The sequence below is a fragment of the Myxocyprinus asiaticus genome, chromosome 44 (assembly GCF_019703515.2).
Source record: "Myxocyprinus asiaticus isolate MX2 ecotype Aquarium Trade chromosome 44, UBuf_Myxa_2, whole genome shotgun sequence".
Lineage (NCBI taxonomy): Eukaryota > Metazoa > Chordata > Actinopteri > Cypriniformes > Catostomidae > Myxocyprinus > Myxocyprinus asiaticus.
In genome coordinates, this window is record NC_059387.1 from 14,085,008 (window position 1) to 14,108,654 (window position 23,647).

The window sequence follows — 23,647 nt, forward strand, 5'->3', positions numbered from 1 at the left end:
AAAAAAAACCTGCTAACCCACTAACACAAAGTTTGGTATTTTATTGCATGTCTTTGCGTCAACACTGTCATTGCATGTAGCAGTTTGCCCTCTTAAAGCCCTCAGTATCTACTTTCACATGAAACCACATAATTTTGTTACCTCATAAATCGTGTTTCACTTGCTCACTGAAATATGATTTGTAAGCACATATCTCATACCAGACGATGTGTATTGTGAAGTTTACGGGTGGTCGGTTGATAGTTATGGGAGACATCTCTTCAGATATGAACAATGTCATGTTGTGAGATCCGATCTGTATTTGGCAAGACTTGTCACCATAACTGTTTTGTGTCTCTCTCAGGAGTTTTTAAAACCTTGCAGCAGCTTATATTCAAGCCAACAGTCATCTTTGTTTCCTTGAGCAGTTGCAATTAATACACTTTTATTTTCCAGCGCTATCTGTGTCCTGTTAAAATCTGAGATGTCCCTTGTGTTACCTCTCACACAGATGTACAGATACATCAATATAAAGGGTAAATTAGAAGTGTGACAAATCCAAATCATTTGGTTCAAAGATGAGGCTGTCTTGTGCAGCGGTTCTATATCTCCCGTGTTTGTGAACACATGTAGATGGTGTTTTCCACCACTATCATAAACTACTATCAGTTCTGGAGACTGTGAAACATATCTTTACCGTTGAGACACGTGGAGTAAATTTCAAACAGTTAGTCATAGGCAGTTTGGTGTAATGGCATTCAATGGCCGAACACTTTACATTTCACAACACTGAACCCTCGGGAAGTAAAGCTATTTTTGTTAACTGGTATCCAAACTTATCAAATCTTGTAGGTGTGTTTTTCCACTAAAAGCACGGTAATGTTTTATTCAAAAGACTTTTATATCTACGAGCTGGCACTCGTGTGTCTTTTTGCCGGAAGAGTAAATGTTGTCTTAAATTAGGGAATGCTTTTAGTTCCTTTGGCTTTCTTGACCACACTTGTGCAGATGGAAATGAGATGCTCAAGCTGTAGGTCTGTCAAAACAAAAAGGCAAAAAAAGCACCATAAAATCATAGAAATGTAAAGTTATGAAACCAACAGCATAACTAAAAATCTTCCCCTCCATTGTAGCTCTTAAATCATACAGTGTATGACAAAATTGACATCAATAACGTTTGATCATAACATTGAAGATCCTAAGGCATTTGGCGTCAATGGTGTCAACACACAATTTCTGTAGTCTATATGACTTTTGTAGTTCATTTCAGAGCTTTTTATTATCAGTGAATAACGACCAACATTTTGGTCTGTTCCTTACACAAAGCTATTGTATGGCTTCAGAAGACTTGGAATATAGTGCCAAATATATAGTCGTATGGACTACTTGCAGTTGAAGTCAGAAGTTTACATACACTTGAGTTGAAGTCATTAAAACGCATTTTTTAACCACTCCACGGATTTATTGTTAGCAAACTATGGTTTTGGCAAGTCGTTTAGGACATCTACTTTGTGCATGACATGAGTAATTTTTCCAACAATTGTTTACAGACAGATTGTTTCACTTTTAATTGACTATATCACAATTCCAGTGGGTCAGAAGTTTACATACACTAAGTTAACTGTGCCTTTAAGCAGCTTGGAAAATTCCAGAAAATGATATCAAGGCTTTAGACAATTAGCCAGTTAGCTTTTGATAGGAGGTGTACTGAATTGGAGGTGTACCTGTGGATGTATTTTAAGGCCTACCTTCAAACTCAGTGCCTCTTTGCTTGACATTATGGGAAAATCAAAAGAAATCAGCCAAGACATAAAAAAAAAAAATTGTGGACCTCCACAAGTCTGGTTCATCCTTGGGAGCAATTTCCAAATGCCTGAAGGTACATCTGTACAAACAATAGTACGCAAGTATATACACCATGGGACCACGCTGCCATCATACCACTCAGGAAGGAGATGCATTCTGTCTCCTAGAGATGAACGTATTTTGTGCAAATCAATCCCAGAACAACAGCAAAGGACCTTGTGAAGATGCTGGAGGAAACGGGTAGACAAGTATCTATATCCACAGTAAAACAAGTCCTATATCGACATAACCTGAAAGGCTGCTCAACAAGGAAGAACCACTGCTCCAAAACTGCCATAAAAAAGCCAGACTACAGTTTGCAAGTGGGGACATGGGGACAAAGAACTTTCTTTTTGGAGAAATTTCCTCTAGTCTGATGAAACAAAAATGGAACTTTATGGCCATAATGTCCATCGTTATGTTTGGAGGAAAAAGGGTGAGGCTCGCAAGCCGAAGAACACCATCCCAACCGTGAAGCATGGGGGTGACAGCATCATGTTGTGGGGGTGCTTTGCTGCAGGAGGGACTGGTGCACTTCACAAAATAGATGGCATCATTAGGAAGGAAAATTATGTGGATATACTGAAGCAACATCTCAAGATATCAGCCATGAAGTTAAAGCTTGGTTGCAAATGGGTCTTCCAAATGGACAATGACCCAAGCATACCTCCAAAGTTGTGGCAAAATAGCTTAAGGACAGCAAAGTCAAGGTATTGGAGTGGCCATCACAAAGCCCTGATCTCAATCTGATAGAAAATGTGTGGGCAGAACTGAAAAAGCATGTGCGAGAGAGGAGATCTACAAACCTGACTCGGTGACACCAGTTCTGTCTGGAGGAATGGGCCAAAATTCCAGCAACTTATTGTGAGAAGCATGTGGAAGGCTACCCAAAATGTCTGACCCAAGTTAAACAATTTAAAGGCAGTGCTACCAAATACTAACAAATTGTATGTGAACTTCTGTCCCAGTGGGAATGTGATGAAAGAAATAAAAGCTGAAATAAACAGTTCTCTCTATTATTATTCTGACATTTCACATTCTTAAAATAAAGTAGTGATCCTAACTGACCTAAGACAGGGAAAGTTTTCTATGATTAAATATCAGGAATTGTGAAAAACTGAGTTTAAATGTATTTGACTAAGGTGTATGTTAACTTTCCATTTTATTAAATGAAAAAGAATGGCCAGAATATTCACTTTTTGACTTTCACAGAAGAAAGCCATATGACTACTATCCCTTAAAAGGATAGTTGACCCAAAAATGAAGATTCTCTCATCATTTACTCACCCTCATGCCATTCCAGAAGACTTTCTTTCTTCTGCAGAACACAAAGATTTTTTGAAGAATATCTCAGCTCTATAGGTCCATTCAATGCAAGTGAATGGTGGCCAGAAGCTCCAAAAAGCACTTAAAGGCAGCATAAAAGTAATCCATACAACTCCAGTGGTTAAATCCATATCTTCAGAAGTGATTGTGGTGAGCAGGGTGGAGACGAGCGGCATCTGGGCAGAGTGAGGCCGGGAAGATAAGTGGCGAATGACTTTCACCTGTGTGCCACACCGGTCTCACGTTCCAGTGAGGGGCAGCGGGAGTACTTAAGGAGAAGAGATAGCGGCAGACTGGAGAAAGAGATGCGTGAAGCTGTTTGTGTGTATCTGCGTGTCAGTGTGGCGTTGCTGAAAATCAAACTTTTGTGTACTGGTGAAAAGTGGCCTTATTGTGTTGCGACTGAAAAGTGCAACAATAAATGTCTACGTGTTTTGTCAAGCCGGTTTCAGCTACCTCCTTTCCATAACTGTTACTGTGACATTAATAGGTGTGGATGAGAAACTGATCAGTATTTAATTAATTTTCTTCTTATTTTGTTCTTGACAATTTGAGTTCTTTGTGTATATTGCCACCGACTGGGCAGGGAGGAGAATTTATAGTAAAAAATAACTTAAATATTTTTCTGTTTCTCACCCACACCTATCATAATGCTTCAGAAGACATGGATTATACCACTGGAGTCGTGTGGATTACTTTAATGCTGTCTTTTATATGCTTTTTAGAGCTTCAAATTTCTGGCCACCATTCACTTGCATTGAATGGATCTATAGAGCTGAGATATTTCTCAAAAAATAATTTGTGTTCAGCAGAAGAAAGAAAGTCATACACATCTGGGATGGCATGAGGGTGAGTCAATGATGAGAGAATTTTTATTTTTTGGTGAACTATCCCTTTAAGACTGAATTTAGTTGTTTTTCCCCCCTCCAGTATCCATGTTCATTTAATATACATTTTTATTTTATTTTTTTGGCTCCAAACTAAATCATTCTGTGTTCTCAAAACTTTTTGCATGGAAATCCCTCAGTGTTTCCCTGTCTAGTTCCATGAATACTGATGTGTACTTGTTCACTAGAGTTTTTAATGACCACTGATTTGGCACTGAATGGGCAAATAAGGAATTATTTTCCTCATAGTTGTACTTTTCACTCTGACTTTCATTGTTGTACTGTATGAATGAACTTTCTGTAAGTTAGAGACACTGACTCATCCATACAAGCAGAAACTGAACTAGACAGCTGTGACCTTTTCCCCTGGCATTCTCTCTTCTCTTTCAACTGTTCTCATATCCTTTTCTTTTGCAACTTCCGTTGCATTCACGAAGCCACAAAATTGCAAAGGCTAAACTAAACCTTTTTTTTTTTTCATCCCATTTTCCCCCCCCTATTTTCCTTCTCTTTTCAGTGTCCTCTCATGGGATAGAAAATTTCCTTTGGTTGCTCCCAGGCCTGTGACATGGTTCGTGCATATCTGGTGGTCCTGAACTTTAACTTTTCACAGCTCGTTTACCCCTTCGTGCTGTGCGCAGTGGTTTTCAGCATTGTTGTAGTACTCGAGATCGGTCTACTCTTTGAAGGTCTCTGTCTCCTCTCGGAATCGACCGCATTTTTACTCGGTCTCAGACAAAGAGGACTCTGGATTTTATTTCAAGACCGGTCAAGACCACAGCTTATTTATTACTAAATTGCCTGTGCATTTTTTGATTTATTTGTTAACATCATTACTGTGATTGGATGTAAAACTTCCTGCTTCAAATGCAAGCAATAACTTTTCTAATTTGAAATTTTTGTTACTGTTAATGGCTTTCACCCCTCCCCACCCCCCCTTCACATGCACTCCAAGAAAGTGAATGCGGGAGACAGGAGGAGAAACTGTGGCTGTCTGAGAGATGTCAGACAAATCTTCTGTAATACAGTTTGGCTACCTAAAACAGTGTTTCCCAACCACTGTGCCCACTGGTGTGCCATGAATGATTGTCAGGTGTGCCATGGAAAATTATCAAATTCCTCAAAATAGTTTTTCTCTGGTATTTTAGTGACGGCATAGAGACAGTAGAAGTTTTAAAGTTGCCAATTCAGTACATTTTCCATTACATAGTATTTTATGCAACCAGTTTAAATATTTTGTCCATCATAACATTATTGTTGTTATATTCTAGCAAACTCTAGTCCGCTGTCAAACGCAACTCCTCACATGCACACAAAATGATGCTACATCATCACACTTGTAGTAAAATCATTCAGTCAGTGAACCAAATGAATGAATAGAATACAGCAGGTGTATTGTTTTACTCAAAGACTAAAAGCTGTTTATTTGTGCACCGCATGGAGTAACAGATGTTATGAACAGATGTGGCTTACTTGTCGTGTTTCTCTCATGAAACTGAAACTGTTACATACGATTACTAAAAGCAAATTATCCTGTTTTAAACGAGTCCAAAATCACTGTGATTTGATGTGTAGATTCTGAGGAACTGTAATTTTCACAGAGCTCGTTTGACATCTGAACCTGTGAAAGGAGGCCGGGTGGCTGCTCCCAGGACCTAGTGCCTGCCGGATCCAACCTCTGTCAGTGTGACTTAACTGATGCGACTTATAGTAAGGTGCAACTTTATTTCCAGAAAATACAGTAAATAAATAAATAAATAAATGTATTTTCTGTACCACTGCAAGAACTAATTTGCAAGAACAAATCTACAAATTGGAAAAGACACAAATTTGTTGGTTTTTCATTATCCAATTAGCGCTATTGGCATCTGTTACCGCATTATGCAGCGTTACTTGCATTTTTTGCATAGCCGAATTTCAAACACGAGTTCACGCTACTAAGACAAGTTCTTGAAAAGGAAAACTATCGATGATGGTTATGTGGGATAGTGGTGTGCCATGGTATTTTTTAATCGTAAAAAGTGTGCTGTGCCAGAAACACTGACCTAAACCACAAAGAGTTAATCTGCAAAAAAACACACAGCAGTATGTAAATTCTGTAATGCAGTGGTTACCGAGACGACTGGGACCACGTCAAACATTTATCAGCACTTAGAAAGGAAGCATAAAGAAAGATAAGCTAAGTGTAAGTGATGCTAGCAAAGCTAGCCAGCTACCGTTAGCAGTCTGCCTCTTGCTGCATTCCATTCAACTCGGAAAGTCAGATTTTCCAACTTTCTACTGGGAACAGGACAATGGAAAGCCACTTGAAGTCGTAAGTACAACTTGGAAGTCTTTAAACTCTGATTTCACTGAGATGCAGGTGCGTGACATCACACAATCTTGTCGGCACCCAGGAAGATATACAAAATAAGTGATAAACATTCACTTTTATTAAATAATATCCATAAATTAGTCAAAGTTCCTACATTACATGATATTAAAGCTTGTTTAACAAATGTTAGCAGAGTAGCAGGTGTTCAAAACATGGTAAATTATACTCTCTTTTGATAATTGTACACCTGTTGCACAAATGCTAGCGTTGCAGATTGTTTATGAATTGGGTTGCTAGGAAATGTCTCTGGTGACAGTCAAACACCTGCAAAGCAACGGGAGTTTTGCAGTTTTGTTTCCTTTAATGTCATCTTCTGAGCATCTGGCATTGGAATGCCTTAAGTCGGAGATCGGAGATATCAAGTGGAATATCCCACATCCGAATTGAATGAAATGCAGCATCTGTACCTAAACTCATCTTCACCCCTCACCCAAATTGAGATTTAGCGAGTATTAGCTATACATATTAGCTACCTATGTATTTACTGTTTTTTAGGGCGCTAGATTCAGTTGCTTGCCAGCTATTTGCCACCTAGCTAGGTGCGCAAGCTACATAATTTAGTTAACATATATTTAGGGATGTAGCTCATGCAGTGTTAACTTTGTGAGAGATTGAAGGGACAGGGCATGTAGTGACAAATTGTTGTTCCCAAGTTACGTTTTTGCCTGTGATAAACAATGACGAGACAGGCCACATAAAGCTATGTAGCTAATGTATATAAAGTTACGTTACATCAACATTAGCCAATGTCAGCTCTGAAATAAACGTTACACACCGTGGTAACACTCCCTTACTTGGGTGAGAGAGCTAGAGATGTGACAGCAGAGAGTGGAGACCGAGTAATGCGCCTCCACTTATATTAAAAATGTAAATTTTAAATAGGCTGCTTTGCTTATGTTTGGCATTCTTTGTTCTATTTTCTAGATTTAGCTATGTGATTAGCAAATTGCACACATTTATACAAGGCTTGTTGTTTGTTCAAAAACAACAAAAAACGTACTATATCTTTCAAGAAAAGACAGAGAAAAGTGAAGACTTATGTATTAAATAATTGTTTGATATATTCTGTATGTAATGATGGTTTCTAGGGGAAAAGTCATCCAGAAAACCTGATACGATACTTGCACAAAAATTTTATTGTTTTAGGTGGATGGTAAAACTTGGTAAATGAGTGTTGAATAAAGATGGTTAAGTTGATTTCAGCTCCTTAGTGTTTGTTTTTATTTGTTTGCTCATAGAAAACAAAGGAAAATTCACACACATAAAATTCACCTCTGCAATGCCTTTTGATTATTTTATCAAGACATTTCTCATGGTACACTGATACACACACACACACACACATATACAGTTGTGCTCAAAAGTTTGCATACCCTGGCAGAAATTGTGAAATTTTGGCATTGATTTTGAAAATATGACTGATCATGCAAAAAGTTTAAAGTGGCCCTGATCAAAAGTTTACATACCCTTGAATGTTTGGTTTTGTTACAGACACACAAGGTGACACACACAGGTTTAAATGGCAATTAAAGGTTAATTTCCCCCACCTGTGGCTTTTTAAATTGCAGTTAGTGTCTGTGCATAAATAGTCAATGAGTTTGTTAGCTCTCACGTGGATGCACTGAGCAGGCTAGATACTGAGCCATGGGGAGCAGAAAGGAACTGTCAAAAGACCTGCGTAACAAGGTAATGGAACTTTATAAAGATGGAAAAGGATATCAAAAGATATCCAAAGCCTTGAAAATGCCAGTCAGTACTGTTCAATCACTTATTAAGAAGTGGAAAATTCAGGGATTTCTTGATACCAAGCCAAGGTCAGGTAGACCAAGAAAGATTTCAGCCACAACTGCCAGAAGAATTGTTCGGGATACAAAGAAAAACCCACAGGTAACCTCAGGAGAAATACAGGCTGCTCTGGAAAAAGACGGTGTGGTTGTTTCAAGGAGCACAATACGACGATACTTGAACAAAAATGAGCTGCATGGTCGAGTTGTCAGAAAGTAGCCTTTACTGCGCCAATGCCACAAAAAAGCCAGGTTACAATATGCCCGACAACACCTTGACATGCCTTACAGCTTCTGGCACACTGTAATTTGGAGTGACGAGACCATAATAGAGCTTTATGGTTACAACCATAAGTGCTATGTTTGGAGAGGGGTCAACAAGGCCTATAGTGAAAAGAATACCATCCCCACTGTGAAGCATGGTGGTGGCTCACTGATGGTTTGGGGGTGTGTGAGCTCTAAAGGCACGGGGAATCTTGTGAAAATTGATGGCAAGATGAATGCAGCATGTTATCAGAAAATACTGGCAGACAATTTGTATTCTTTTGCACGAAAGCTGCGCATGGGACGCTCTTGGACTTTCCAGCCCGACAGTGACCCTAAGCACAAGGCCAAGTTGACCCTCCAGTGGTTACAGCAGAAAAAGGTGAAGGTTCTGGAATGGCCATCACAGTCTCCTGACCTTAATATCATCTAGCCACTCTGGGGAGATCTCAAACATGCAGTTCATGCAAGATGACCAAAGACTTTGCATGACCTGGAGGCATTTTGCCAAGACGAATGGGCAGCTATACCACCTGCAAGAATTTGGGGCCTCATAGACAACTATTACAAAAGACTGCACGCTGTCATTGATGCTAAAGGGGGCAATACACAGTATTAAGAACTAAGGGTATGCAGACTTTTGAACAGGGGTCATTTCATTTTTTTCTTTGTTGCCATGTTTTGTTGTATGATTGTGCCATTCTGATATAACCTACAGTTGAATATGAATCCCATAAGAAATAAAAGAAATTAGTTTTGCCTGCTTACTCATGTTTTCTTTAAAAACGGTACATATATATCCAATTCTCCAAGGGTATGCAAACTTTTGAGCACAACTGTATATATACACTGGCGGCCAAAAGTTTGGAATAAGGAACAGATTTTGCTCTTATGGAAAGAAATTGGTACTTTTATTCACCAAAGTGGCATTCATCTGATCACAATGTATAGTCAGGACATTAAAATATGAAAAATTACTATTACAATTTGAAATAAATGTTCAGAACTTCTTAAACTACTTCAAAGAGTTCTCATCAAAAAATCCTCCACATGCAGCAATGACAGCTTTGCAGATCCTTGGCATTCTAGCTGTCAGTTTGTCCAGATACTCAGGTGACATTTCACCCCACACTTCCTGTAGCACTTGCCATAGATGTGGCTGTCTTGTTGGGCACTTCTCACACACCTTACAGTCTAGCTGATCCCACAAAAGCTCACTGGGGTTAAGATCCATAACATAATTTTTTTTTTTTTGCCCACTCTAACCTTTTCTTTTTGTTTTTCTGTTGTTACTGTTGTACATGAAACTGGTGTTGAGCAGGTAGAATTCAATGAAGCTGTCAGCTGAGGACATGTGTGGCATCTGTTTCTCAAACTAGAGACTCTGATGTACTGATCATCTTGTTTAGTTGTACATCTGGCCTTCCACATCTCTTTCTGTCCTTGTTAGAGCAAGTTGTCCTTTGTCTTTGAAGACTGTAGTGAGAACATTTGTATGAAATCTTCGGTTTTTTGGCAATTTCAAACATTGTATAGCCTTCATTCCTCAAAACAATGATTGACTGATGAGTTTCTAGAGAAAGCTGTTTCTTTTTTCCATTTTTGAATATTGACCTTAAGACATGCCAGTCTATTGCATACTGTGGCAACTCAAAAGCAAACACCAAGACAATGTTATGCTTCATTTAACGAACCAAATAGCTTTTAACATGGCAAGTGATTTTCTAGAACCAAATTAGCAATTTAGCATGATTACTCAAGGATAAGGTGTTGGAGTGATGGCTGCTGGAAATGGGGCCTGTCTAGATTTGATCAAAAATGACTTTTTTCAAATAGTGATGGTGATTTTTTTTTACATCAGTAATGTCCTGACTATACTTTGTAATCAGTTGAATGCCACTTTGGTGAATTAAAGTACCAATTTCATTCCAAAACAGCAAAATCTGTACATTATTCCAAACATTTGGCTGCCAGTGTATATATGTGGCAATAAAAGAGGTAAACGAAGAGGAATCTTTATTGTTTTCTGTGGGTGTTTTTATGGGAATGTGGATCTTTGAGATCAATTTGAAGAGTGCATATGGTTTGCATGTTCCACATTTTATCGTAAGTGTGTCATGCAGTGTGGGACTTGCACTGGTCTGGTCTTGGTCTTGACTCGGTCTCGCCCTGCCTTGGTCTTAGACTTGACTTGGTCTCAAACCCTCAAAGTCTTGGTCTTGTCTCAATATCGATACACTCTGGTCTCGGTATTGACTTGGTCTCGTTTTAGGTGGTCTTGACTACAACACTGGTATTCAGACTACCATTACCGTCACACCTTTGGAAAGAAGAGGGATGAGGGGTTTAGTGCAGTTTAGTGTGTTTCCATATGCATGTGAAGCCTCTGGCGTACGACTTAAGGGGTGAGGACAGTGTGGTTCTTTGGAGTATAGTAGTTAGAAATTTATGGAAAGGATAGAATGGACAGGATTATTACTATTTTCCACATTTTCGAATAATAGCAAAGTCATAAAAAATATCAAATAACAAATGGAAGCGTGAGAATTATGCAGTGACCAAAAATCTTCATCATACCTATCTTATATATATATTTTTTCTTCCTCAAAATAGCCAATGTTTGTCTAGATGCCATGTATGTGGGGCTCTTGTTGGATGTTTTTCCTTCCCAATTTGGTCCAGCTCATCCTTTAAAAAAAATAAAAAAATCGATATACAGTATATTATCTTAAAATATATCTTAAATGTGTATATTTCTTAATGAAGTAGTCCATCATCAGTTCACAATACGTGTAAATATATTTCAAGTTGAAAAAGAGCTTTTCATATGGAAAAGTGCAAGCATTCCTACAGTCTTAACTTGTAACTGCACAGAAGAAACACTGGACAAAATTTTTTGTACAGTTGTCAAAAAAAAGGTCGGATAGGACTTCCAAACAAAACAATGGCTCTTTGTACGACAGCTTGATGTGTCATTACATCCCATACAGCAAGTCACATTTGACTGTCCATTTATTCTCATGAACACCCACACATAGTAATAGTGGTCTTACAAATGGAGAAGTCTGGTCATTTGTTGTAAACATTCTGTCATTTCGGTGAGTAAGCGCTTCACAGCACACTATGAAGGTCTTGATACTGTAAAGCTGTCCACTCGCACATCCACACGACATTTGCTTTGGTGTAATGAAACATACTCCTCTGCAAACAGACACCCAGACAAGCAAATGTTTATTAAGGATGCCTACAATATCAAGAGCTGAATTATGTTTATGCCGTCTCCGGGACACACCCAGAATTAAGGTTTTTGGGCGATAATTTGAGTTGACTCACTAGATGTGGCTTGATATTTTTGACAGAAATTTTCCATCAGTCCAGCTTACTTGATTTCTTTTTTTTTCCTCACTTTTTCCAGGGAACTGTCTCTTTCCAAAATATCTTCCCCTTGACCATCTGCTCTCAAGATTAGCTTAGATTACCTAGCCTTGAATCCATCTGTTCAGAGACCTCTGCCTATGTATTCTGTGTGTATTTCCATTTTGAAAGTCAACAGCATTGAATCTATTTCCTTTCCTAATGGATGTTTTTGGTGTTATTGTGCTTCATTAATCATTGGTGCATGTTATTCCATGTTGTTCTTCGTAATCTATAATCAAAATGTGTACTTTGGGCTTAACGGAGCATTTGACGTATAGAAATACGATGTGTTTTAAGGGTGTGGAGAGAGCTTCCAGTTTTAAATTTGGCAGGAACATACAGAATTGGATTTTCAAAAGCACAACTGGACCCTGTGAAATTCTCATTGGTCAATAGATGTCTACCTCAGAGTGTTACAGCAAAAACTTTTTTTTGTTGTTGTTCTTTTGGCCACATGATGAAGTGTCACTGTTGCAAATGCTTATATATTTCCTCTGTGTCCTTGTGATGCACCATCTCCATTTGATTCAATGGATTTACAGTGTTCTCTGTAATAGCATGAGGTTTAAGCGCTCTTTTTCAAATAAACAAGTGTGTGAAATATTAAAACTTAGTGTCTTTTAAAAGGAGTAACGCAAGAGCTGGACTCTTTAACAGTTGAAAGTGATTATTAACGCCACTTCAGAGCACCAGACATCAATCATTTCATAAAGGCTGAGAACATGTGGCTGTTAATGTAGAAAATACTGCTTATTGCCTAGAAACTCAGCATGATTCTCCCTGCTTTTAAATATTTTTTAATGGACTCTTTTTGAGGTTTTATTCCAATTAAGTAAAAATATGGCTGGTAACTTTTATTGTCCATGATCCCCTTTTCCCCTCTGCTTTCCACATATCATCTCCTTTGTCATAACCTCCCCCATTAATTTGCTTATTCCCCCTCAAAGCTGCAGAATTATGAGCAGAATCAGATGGTTTTGCTTCTATTGCATAAAGCATAATCATGTATATGTGATTAAATTTTTTATGAATTACTGTATGTTTGTGATCTGTATTAGTTTACGGACATAGTATGCAAGTAATGTGTGATTCTGTATCAGTTTGCAAAAGCAAAACTCAAATACATGTCAAGTTTAAAAAATATGCTTTAATTTAAAATATATAGTTACATTCTATATATTTATTAACTGTATAAATACATAACTGCTGGTTATCAGGGCATCTCTTTTACATAAGATCCCTGAGTTTGCTACACACTTTCTATAAGTGGTTTCAGGATAATTCATAAATATGCCCACACGAAATCTGTGCACTTTTCCCCATGTTCTTTACTGATTGTGAGAGGAAATCTGTGGAATGGATTTAAATGTAGTAAATGTATTAAATTGAGTTGAGAAACTACTAGTTATGTTGCTTGCCAGACTATTTTAAAACTAATGAATTATAGTATATTACTTAGTGGAACAATTGTTTATTATGTGTATTATTATTAATACAACTTTTCATTAAACATTAGTGTCTTTTATCATATTGCTGTTGTTTTATAAAAGCAATAAGCTGCCCGAGGCTGTACATTACAGTGAACGTACTAAGATTATGGCGGTTTTACGAGTTCAAGAAGACACTTTACCCATGGTAAAATCACTAATGCATGGCCTCTTGTGGCTTACTGATTTTAAAAACATGCAAGGAGCAGGAAGACCTTGTGAATGGCAGGCGTGCAACTTGTGCAGAGCGTTCCATGGAATTCTGCAGGCACAGATTCCGTGCAGGCCTATTGATAATGGCATGCTTTGATCTTAAGGCATATAAAAAATAATAAAAGATGTCATCAATGATGTCGTAGATAATATATATGAACATAGTACATGAGATCTACTTATGTAAAAATTTCAAAGTTACTTAGACATCCTTATTTCTGAAATAGTGTCTTAGAACAGTGGTTCTCAACTGGTTGGTTTCAAGACCAAGTTTTACATGATTTACCAGATTTTAGGCATCAAGTGGCATCTCCATACTCCCTATCAACTGTAACCCCTGCACAACGTTGTATGGGTTGTATTTTCTAAGACATTGCATAGTTTTGATCATGGAAGATTTGGGCATGTCATGCAACCTGCCCAAGTTGAAATCTGCCTACTGGAAATTTGGCTAGCTTACTACCAAGTGACCGATGGATTTACACAATTTAGATTTTTTTATATGTAGCGTTATTTGCGGCAATAAAAGGTTTGATTGGACCTAAGGCCTGTGACCCATTTTTGGGTCACAACCCACCTGTTTAGGACCACTGTTTTAGAATATTATTGTCAGTCCCCATAGCTGAATTCAAGACGGTGCGTAAGTGTTTGTGTCATATGGTGAACGTACTTGTGCCTTCATTGTCTGAGGAAGAGTGAGTATGACTTCGTTCTCCTGACTTAAGGGAGATCTCCACGGTGGGCTGCTCATTGCCATGGCGATAATCTCTTCCTGTCTGACCACAGCGCTTGGCAAGCTTTAGCACGTGCATTTTGAAGGATGATCCGATAAAGACGTAAAGAACTGGATTCAGACAGCAGTGTGTGAGGGCCAGGCTCTCCATGATTTGATTGGCTCGATCCAAATTTTTGCTCACCTCACATTCGGTTACTAACATGAAGATCACATCCAGAGCTCGGACCAGTTTGAACACATTGTACGGCAGCTGGGTCAACAGGAACACCCCCACTACTGCTATCAACACCCGAAACGCCCGCCATCTCCTCCCACCTCGTACCCCTGCTGTAGCGGCTTGACTTAATACCACGGCCACCCTGCAATAACAGAACATCATCACCAGGAGTGGCAGAAGGAAGCTCAGCGACACCTCCAAAATTTCCAGAGTGGCTTTAGCTGCCTGCGCCATGCTGTGTGGATAAACCGCCCTGCAGGCGTTTCGCCCTCCAGAATGTTGTCTTACTGTATAGAACACCATATCAGGCAACCCTAACAAAATGGCCAACGCCCAAACCAGGAGGCACACTATTATCCTCTGCCTGTGGGCATTGTTCCTGCCTGGAGCATGGACAGCAGTGGAACCTCTAGCTAGTGCATGATAACGGTCAATGCTAATACAGGCCAGTAGCAGCATGCCACAACTGAAGTTAGTAGTATAGAGGGCAGAGGTGATCTTGCAGGCGGCTATGCCAATTTCCCAGCCGTTCACCGCATCTGCGGCCCAGAATGGCAATGTTAGGAGGAGGAGGAGATCTGCGAAGGCCAAGTTGAGAATGAAGACGTCTGTCATGGTCCGTAAACGCTTGCGGGAAAGGTACACAAAGATGACCAGCGAATTCCCTGCCAGACCCAGGATCAATGCTAGGGTGTAGACCACAGGCAAAAAGACCCCGGCAAAGGACCGGACCTCTTGTTTGTCGCAGACTGTGTGGTAGTCTGGAAAGTCGTCATCATCGTAACTGTGGTTGGAACTGTTGTCATGTTCGTCATTATGGTCATAATCCCAAGGGATGCCCATCTTGATCTACAAAGAGAGAAAGAAACAAACATTGCTGATAGTTCAAGGTTTGATTTGGTTCGTTATAGAAAACAAACTGGCTCGTAAATGTAATTTCTTCACACAAAAAAGAATGCATTTTTATAGGTGTCTTGGACATGTGCTGCCTTCAAGCAATGTCGGAATGATCTTAATGATCGTATTTATGAGGTAAGCATGAATGTCCACCACATTGTCATAATTTTTTCTTTGAGCCCTGACTGAGTTGAGTCTTGGAAGCAAATTCTTGTCATTTCAAGACTTGACTACTGCAATACTTTGGCTGGCCTGCAGGTGGTCCAGAATGTGGCGGCGCATCTAGTCTTCAATTAACCAAGGAGGGCACTACTATTGGAATTTGGCACTTCGATAATGGAGAGGTTGTTGGCTTTTGTATGATGAAATGCTCATGTTCCACATTTGGATAAAAGCATCTGCTAAATGTAAATGTTAATTGATATTGGTCATAATTAATTTTAAATTGTGAATATTGGCGACAGAATATCTGTGGCAGCACGAGAATGATAAAATACCAAGTCAGAGCATCAAGTACAACTGCAATAGGACTAAAAAAAGCTTCCTGTTTTTGCCAGTAAGTAGAAACAAATAAAACAAAAAAACAAAAAAATGCATGAAATTGCTCAACGTATCTGTTTGTTTCCGACCAAAATCACTTGAACCTACTTCACATTGTAATTACGACTCCCAAATTCCTAAGTGTAAACTTCCAAGGAGGACTTGATAGCAGCAATGATATGGTTGATTTGGACGTAACCCTTTGGGGACAAACCCGTTTTTACTACTAATTGTGCTTTGAGACCCTAGAAAAGACCACTCTTATTTGCATGCACTGCAGGTTTTACTTTAAAATATATCACAAGTGTGTATTTCTACATTACAAACGTTTTCTTGGGAATACTATCTGATTTATTATATGTTTATAACTGTCCATATTTTTGAATTACGGCATTTGTACGTTTTTTAATTTGAATCAGTGCCTCAAATTCACATCTGTATATAATAAAGTCTCTATAATGCAGTTAGATTCTGCACAGCCTATCAACCACAATCTGATGACCGGCTTTCCTTTTAAACTTTAGATGTCCATGCTTGCTTTATTCTTTTCTTTTCATTCTTACTTAGTTGTTAGATTTGATGTGCCATCTGTGCTCTGTTGAGATTGTTAGGTTGTTTTGTGATTTCATAGTTCGGTTGTGAATTATTCTGTTTGATTCACATGTGTTCAACAATGTACCTTCAATATGCATGTTTTAAATAAGCGACGTGTGAAAAACATTTTCTTTGTGCAATAGACACCATAGACATGTACATTTCTTCCATATCGTCATCCTTGTTGCAATCTGCAATCCAGAGGGTCTTGGTTGAGATCATACACAACACCGTGACATTTATGTTTGAATGAAAACATGGGAAGTGGAAGCAGAGATCACTCTGCATGTGTGCGTGTTTGCTTGTTTCGCAGTCCTCGCCTGTGCAACTTGCTATGGTGTTATCTATTACTGTGTCTGTTGAAACTTGCTAGGCTGCTATCTATTTCTACATTTGTACGGTAGCTCAAGAAGCATGTAAATACAAATATTAAAGTCTACCAAGGACAGCTTTGTGGTAATTGAACTTTGAACGTATTGTAAACCCTTTAGCTTTAGTTTGTATGCATGGGGGGAAAGTATATTTAACCGTGACCTCTAAAAGGTATTAAATACAAAAATGTTTGCTTTGTCAGACTCTTGTCTCTGAATTCTGGGACTATCATAGAAACTCATTGCTGGTCTATCAGTCTGTGCCTGACCTTTGTACATTGCAAAAAATCCAGTTGTTTTCTGCTGATATTTTTATTGGAAAATATTTTTTGCAGTGTATCCTATCTGTCACTCTCTGGCTGTTGTTTGCATTTCAAAACCTGCAAATCCTTGGCTATTGCCCAGTGCTCATCTGGAGTTGCGCTTCATAATGTACCTGCCAGTCTGGTAAATGCATACAGTCCTCTTTAAATAGAAGAGCACCTGTCTCCAAGAAGAGCACACAGATTTTTGTGCGTCTGTATGGAATGAGCAAACTAGCTGTTAAATGAACAAAAGGTATTCAGATCTTTAACTGATGGCAGCTACCTGCTTGTGGACTTTTATGTGGCATGCTGATATGTTTATTTTTGTTGTTGTGTATTGTCTATGTTTTATGTCTGTTTTTGCTACTAAATGTTTTGCCACCTGTAGATACCATTTTTATTTCTATTGCTTTTGGAACACCACACCATGCTGTTCAAATGTTTAGAATGTTTTTAACAGCCAAACATGAATTGAAAACCTTTAAAAGAACATCACAATGATTAACAATGAACTGCATCAGGTCTCTTCCAGAAAAGCGGCATGTAAAATGTTCCACTTGCAGAAACAGTTTGGCTACATTTCTTGAAATTCCAATGAATAAAAGCATTTTAACATATATTTTTTTGGCCATCCATATTTCCACACAGTAATCTGTTTATTAAATATTTGTTAAATTTAGAATTTAATGGCACATCTTTTAAACATCATAATGTCCTAATTTACCATTAAACCTTTGTGTGATTTGTATGATTTTAATCTGTATAAAATAATGGCCACAATATTTATTTATGTATGAAGTCAGTTAGAGTAACCAGAGGCAGAGTTCATCATATTAACTAAAGTCATCTTCCATTAATGTTTGACTCCTGATGTTGATCAACCTAAAAAAAAAAAAAAAAAAAAAAAAATGACGGTTTATGTAATGCTTTATGCATTTAAAAATCACAAAAATCTTTTTGTCAAATCTTCTTTTACATAAATGCCACGTTTTAATCTTTGTTAACTAATGCAATGAAATTCAAACATTTTCAAGTGTAGCTTAAGTGTCTGAATACTTTTTGGGGCTACTTTATGCTGAAATATAAACGTGTATCTTGTTTGTTTCATTAAAACTGCACAAGTTGCAGTTTAACCATTAACACAAGAAGTTTGGCAAGGCAAGACAAGCTAGTGAAAAGGTGAACCATTATTCTTATTCTTGAATCTATTACAGCATTTGTGTTGTCTTGTTGTGTTTCCTCAGTCTATTATGGAGCTCAGGGTGTTACACCCTTTTATTCCATCAAATAGAGTTTAACACTGTGCAAGTAAACCCTCATTCCTTTCTGCTGTCTCACTGTTATCCAGAAGTGAGCTTTTCTTTAAAAACATATCTTTCATATGGTAAAAAGACTGCAAATATTTCAAAAGACATTCTTTGATTGGTGAATGTTTCATTGTAACCTGAATTTGTCCATGTCACTGTTTATTTTGAACTTTACCTTCTCATGTCATAAAAATCCGTTTGATGTGTAGTAAGCAGGACTTTGCCTTGACTAAAAAAAAATAAAAATAAAAAACAGCAAGGAAATTAACAGCAAAAGGAACACTGCACACTTTCATGCAAAGTCAACTGAAGAAATCGACATACTGAAAGTTCAGAAAGCATAATACCTAAATGGCCATTACCATAGTTCAGCATTTACAGTGTCTTTTCAGTCTGTTTGTCATGCATTTGTTTGGTGTAGTCGGGGATTGCTTTTAATGGCGAGTCTGTCTTAAATGTAAGTTACTCTGTTAACTTCTTGTTTATGGGACTGTTTGTGCAATATCACACAAGCAAGAGTGCTGTCATACTGAGTACTTGACTGCAAAAAGAAATACAGTAGACTTTTAGACAAAACCAACTAAAGAAATCAACACACTGATGGTTTAAAAAGCATTATAAATACTCATTACCATAGTTCAGCATTTATTCTGTCTTTTGTGTCTGTTTTTCAGGCATTTGTTTGATGTATTCTTACCCCGGGAATTACTTTGAATGGCGATTGCCTAAAGTTACGACTCGTACAACTGTCCCATGTGTCACTGTGCAGTTCAACAAAGCGGTTACCTGAAAGCCCTTTGACCTAGCTGCAGCTCTGATCTGAATGTTGCTTGTGAAATGCAGTGGTGATTTACCTCTATTTGTGGCGTATCAAGTCACTTGCAGTCCAGGAAAGAGCTGCTCTTCAGCCCAAAGGAGTGAAATGCTCTGTTGATAGATGCAGCTGGGGCAAGCAGACAGCCACGGGTGAGAGTTTGCGTCAGAGGAAGAGAGTGAGGAGTGAGAAAGAGAGTTAGAGAAAATAAACATATCCGCGCAGGATTGCCCTCCTCCTGCAGGTTATGTAGGCTCCCTCTCCACTGCGCTGCTCTTTTGATCATCTTCAAGCTGCATTCTCGAAATTCCACTATTTTTATCCATTATATTATATATCTATTATATTATATCATATTAGGGCTGCATGGTTATGACAAAAACCCTAATTTAAAATGATTATTCCCCATGTTGTTGTTTGGGGCATCTGCATGCCATTTTCTTTATGTAGGGTACAGTTTTCAAAAACAAGCTGAGAACTGTTACTTTATTGCTATTTTATACAAAACGATCAACTTCACTATAGCCCTCTCGGCAAGATGACAAACAATACTGTTATTAAGTATTTTTTTTTTTTTTTTAATGTACACAGAAAATCGAGCAACTGACATTTCTGTAATTGGTTAATGCTCCACTGCTGAAAAATAAACAAGCAAACAAGCAAAAATCATGTTGTAAATAGAAATTTTTATGTAAATGGAATGCTGTAGTTGCACTGATAATTATTATTATTATTATTATTATTATTATTATTATTATTATCTTTAAAAATGGTTACTCCAGTAACTAGTCAGTCTAAAAGAAAAAAAAATCCTATCAATATACACTTTGGGACCACAGTAAAACTTAAGTGCCATTGTACACTAATCAAGAATTAATGCATTTTAAATGTGTGGCAGCGGGGGTGTGTTCAAGCATCTCTCCGGAGAGAGAGAAAGCGGTAAGGGCACTTACACCTGAGTTAAATTATGTCTAACACCTGTCTCTAATTTCAGTGAGCACGGGGGAGCGGCATAAATAGAGCCACACAGCAGTTAGATGGGAGAGAGAGCCTGGGCACGGACTGAGAAGCCAAGAGTTATTATTATTACAAAGTTGAGAGTTTATTTTGTGAGCTAGTTTGTGGATGTTTTTTTAGACTGTGTTATTGAACAACGTAAAAGCATTGAGAGTGTGTATGTGCTGCAGTGAGGAAAATAAAAACGCCTACCTGAACCAGGAAATCTGCTTCTCGAGAAGTGCTTCAAAATGGTTTTCAAAAGTGACCCGAAGGACAAAAGGAGGGTGCAGTTTCTTAAGACAATAGGAGGGCTAATGTGTATAAAACCTAAACAGTCATGCCATGCCTAACAAAAAATACATACCATTATACCATTTGATGGCCATATTCTTAGACTGTGTAATTAAAAAAAGACTGTATGGTACCATTGTATTACCATCATGGTGGTGTTCAGTCTTATTCCATGGTATATTCATATCGTTATACAATTCATGCCACAAGGATTTAAACATATCAGTCCATATACACCCACAGTGCTGTCAAAATTTTGGTGACAATATTTAAAACACAATTTACATCAGTATTGCAGATGCAGATCAGGTTTACATTTCATGCTTCAATTTTTCGCTGCTGCATAACCAAATGTTCTAACTCTGAAATCACACTGTGAATACATGTTGCCACACCCAGTCTATGCTGTTACATTTGCAACTTGCACAGATTTAGAATCCGTAATACATTCAGTAAGGGTAACATCTGAAGTGTACTGGTAGCGCTCGAGTGCATTATATTTTGGTTTCTTAAATCTCACAAGAATAAAATCTGGATCTTGGTCTCCTAATCTGGAAAAAGGCTTATAGACTGAAGGAACATAAATTAGAAGTAAAGGACTGCTGGGTGTTCTGAACTAGTTAGAGGCGTTCGAGTGGAAAATCTGTGTAAATAACTTTACAGTCCTGTAACGGTTCTTTCCTGAGTGCATGCATTCTGTGGGTTGTTTGCGTAGGAAAGTAGCTGTTGTGATTATTTTCCTTAAGAATGCCATGTTCATTGTGGCTATTAACTCTGAAGGGTGGATAAAACTACTGTTTTATGGAGGGTCTCGTCTGATTGGTGTAATTCCTTGCAGTTGCTCTTCTGTAACAATCCTGTTATTTGACCTGACATGGCATTCCGGAGGCCCTGCGTGATTTGTTTGTTTGAATCTGAGGTTGTTGGTTATGGAATGCACAGTAGTGTGTTTTGGTCGTGTGTTTAGCGTCTGGTATGGGGACAACCTCCAGACATGAAAGGACAAGTCTGTTATATCACACCCTGAGAAACATAACGTGCGTTTTCATCAGAAAAAATGCTTCAGTAAGGGCCGTTACGACAACATACCCACCCACCCACAAACAAACATGCATGGCTAGTTACTAATTGTTCCTTAAAACACTGGTCTTTCTCAGCAATTGAGAGTCTTGAGTGTTTGTTTCAAGGCTGTGTGAGTGTGTGAATCTGCAAGGTGTGTCTCAGTTGTGTGAGGAATTGTGGATTCGGCATCCTGTCCAATTGTATTCATAAAAGCAGATGAGTCACTGTGTTTAAATGTTGGTATGTGGGAGTTTGTGGGTTCATGTTATGTTTCAATTTCCCATGGTTACATAAGAACCAGTCAAATATTTTTTTTCATAATTTCTGCATCCATTCTAACTGAATGCCATCAGTCATGGCATATGCCACACCTGTGAGGTGGATGGAGTATCTCGGCAAAGGAGAAGTGCTCTCTAACACAGATTTAGACAGATTTGTGAACAATATTTGAGAGAAATAGGCCTTTTGTGTACATAGAAAAAGTCTTAGATCTTTGAGTTCAGCTCATGAAAAATGGGGGCAAAAACAAAAGTGTTGCGATTATAATTTTGTTCAGTGTATATATGTGTGTGTATATATATATATATATATATATATATATATATATATATATATATATATATATATATATATATATATATATATATATATATATATGTGTGTGTGTGTGTGTAGCCGGTGGGTTGAAAATTGTCACCACAGGATACAAAAATATCTTTTGGGGTTTTATTCTGACGTCTGTCTATTAAAAAAAAAAAAAAAAAAAAACTGTGGTCGATGGGGCTGTATATACATATATATATAAAAAAGGAAATTAAAAACTAAAATGAATTACAAAAATGGAATACAGAAATGGAATACGGAAAATTAAATATGGTTTAACGAAATACGGTAGAGGCTAATGTCAAAAGAAAATACAGACATGGCATTAGCCTACCCAGATTTGTATTAGATTTGTACTATGTATGTGTGTATGTACGTATGTGTATAATTATTTTTTATTTTTTATCATTATCTGTGTCTTGTTGCTGTTTTTGTATTGTTGTGTACTGGAAGCTCCTGTCACCAAGACAAATTCCTTGTATGTGTAAGCATACTTGGCAATAAAGCTGATTCTGATTCTGATATGCTTCAGCATACATCACCTTAATACATGCTTATTCACATCATTTTATGCCTTTTAACATGCTTAAATAACCCAGGATATTTTATGCATTTTTAACCAGGCTTTAAGGACATTTATAACAGTTTAAAACGATAGAATTCTCATTACACATGTTCACTTTAATTGGAAAACACTCTGGGCTATAAATCATTAAATAAGATATGATTAATTCTAAATTTACATACCCAGTCCTCATGTGTGCCAAAACGTGGTCAGACTCCACACATATAATCCACATTTATCCTTCAAAAATGATTCATAACAAACACTCAATTTTAACTTAACACTCTTCTGAACACATATTTCATGCAATTTATAAGCATTTTGTGTAAAATTTGAGATTTACCCAAATAATTCTCAAACGTTGAACAAAACCAGGAGCTCTCTTGCACAACATCTCTAACCCAAGAGAGTGCTGGAAAGCAGGTGTCGCAAAACTCCGGTGTCACAAAACTTCAGTTCTTAAAGGGGCCACATCCAATTTATGACTAGAGTTAAATTACATGAAATTTCTCCACTTGGCTACATCTGCATACCCTTAGTTCTTAATACTGTGTATTGCCCCCTTTAGCATCAATGACAGCGTGCAGTCTTTTGTAATAGTTGTCTATGAGGCCCCAAATTCTTGCAGATAGTATAGCTGCCCATTAGTCTTGGCAAAATGCCTCCAGGTCATGCAAAGTCTTTTGTCATCTTGCAATGAACCGCACGTTTGAGATCTCCCCAGAGTGGCTCGATAATATTAAGGTCAGGAGACTGTGATGGCCACTCCA

The 23,647-nt window shown here is 37.9% G+C and overlaps 2 protein-coding genes across 4 annotated transcripts in view; one reads left to right on the forward strand and one right to left on the reverse strand.

Moving 5' to 3' along the window:
- The window catches only part of LOC127434730 (acyl-CoA dehydrogenase family member 11-like), an 85,474-nt gene that overhangs the window by 32,822 nt on the left and 29,005 nt on the right, over positions 1–23,647 (forward strand). The window lies entirely within an intron of this gene.
- Positions 13,004–19,877, reverse strand: LOC127434740 (atypical chemokine receptor 4-like). Of its 2 annotated transcripts, XM_051687687.1 has the most exons (3): positions 19,398–19,877; positions 18,719–18,772; positions 13,004–15,378 (listed from the first exon to the last, which is right to left on the reverse strand). In XM_051687687.1, the coding sequence occupies exon 3, from the start codon at positions 15,370–15,372 to the stop codon at positions 14,230–14,232; it is 1,143 nt and encodes a 380-aa protein (XP_051543647.1). In that variant the 5' UTR covers positions 15,373–15,378; positions 18,719–18,772; positions 19,398–19,877; the 3' UTR covers positions 13,004–14,229. The 2 variants fall into 2 exon arrangements, with proteins under 2 accessions (XP_051543647.1, XP_051543645.1); XM_051687685.1 differs by lacking the exon at positions 18,719–18,772 and having other exon boundaries at positions 19,398–19,874.

Excerpts from the sequence above, each read along its gene's own strand:
- LOC127434740 (XM_051687687.1), bottom strand. The coding sequence starts at position 15,372 with ATGGGCATCCCTTGGGATTATGACCATAATGACGAACATGACAACAGT.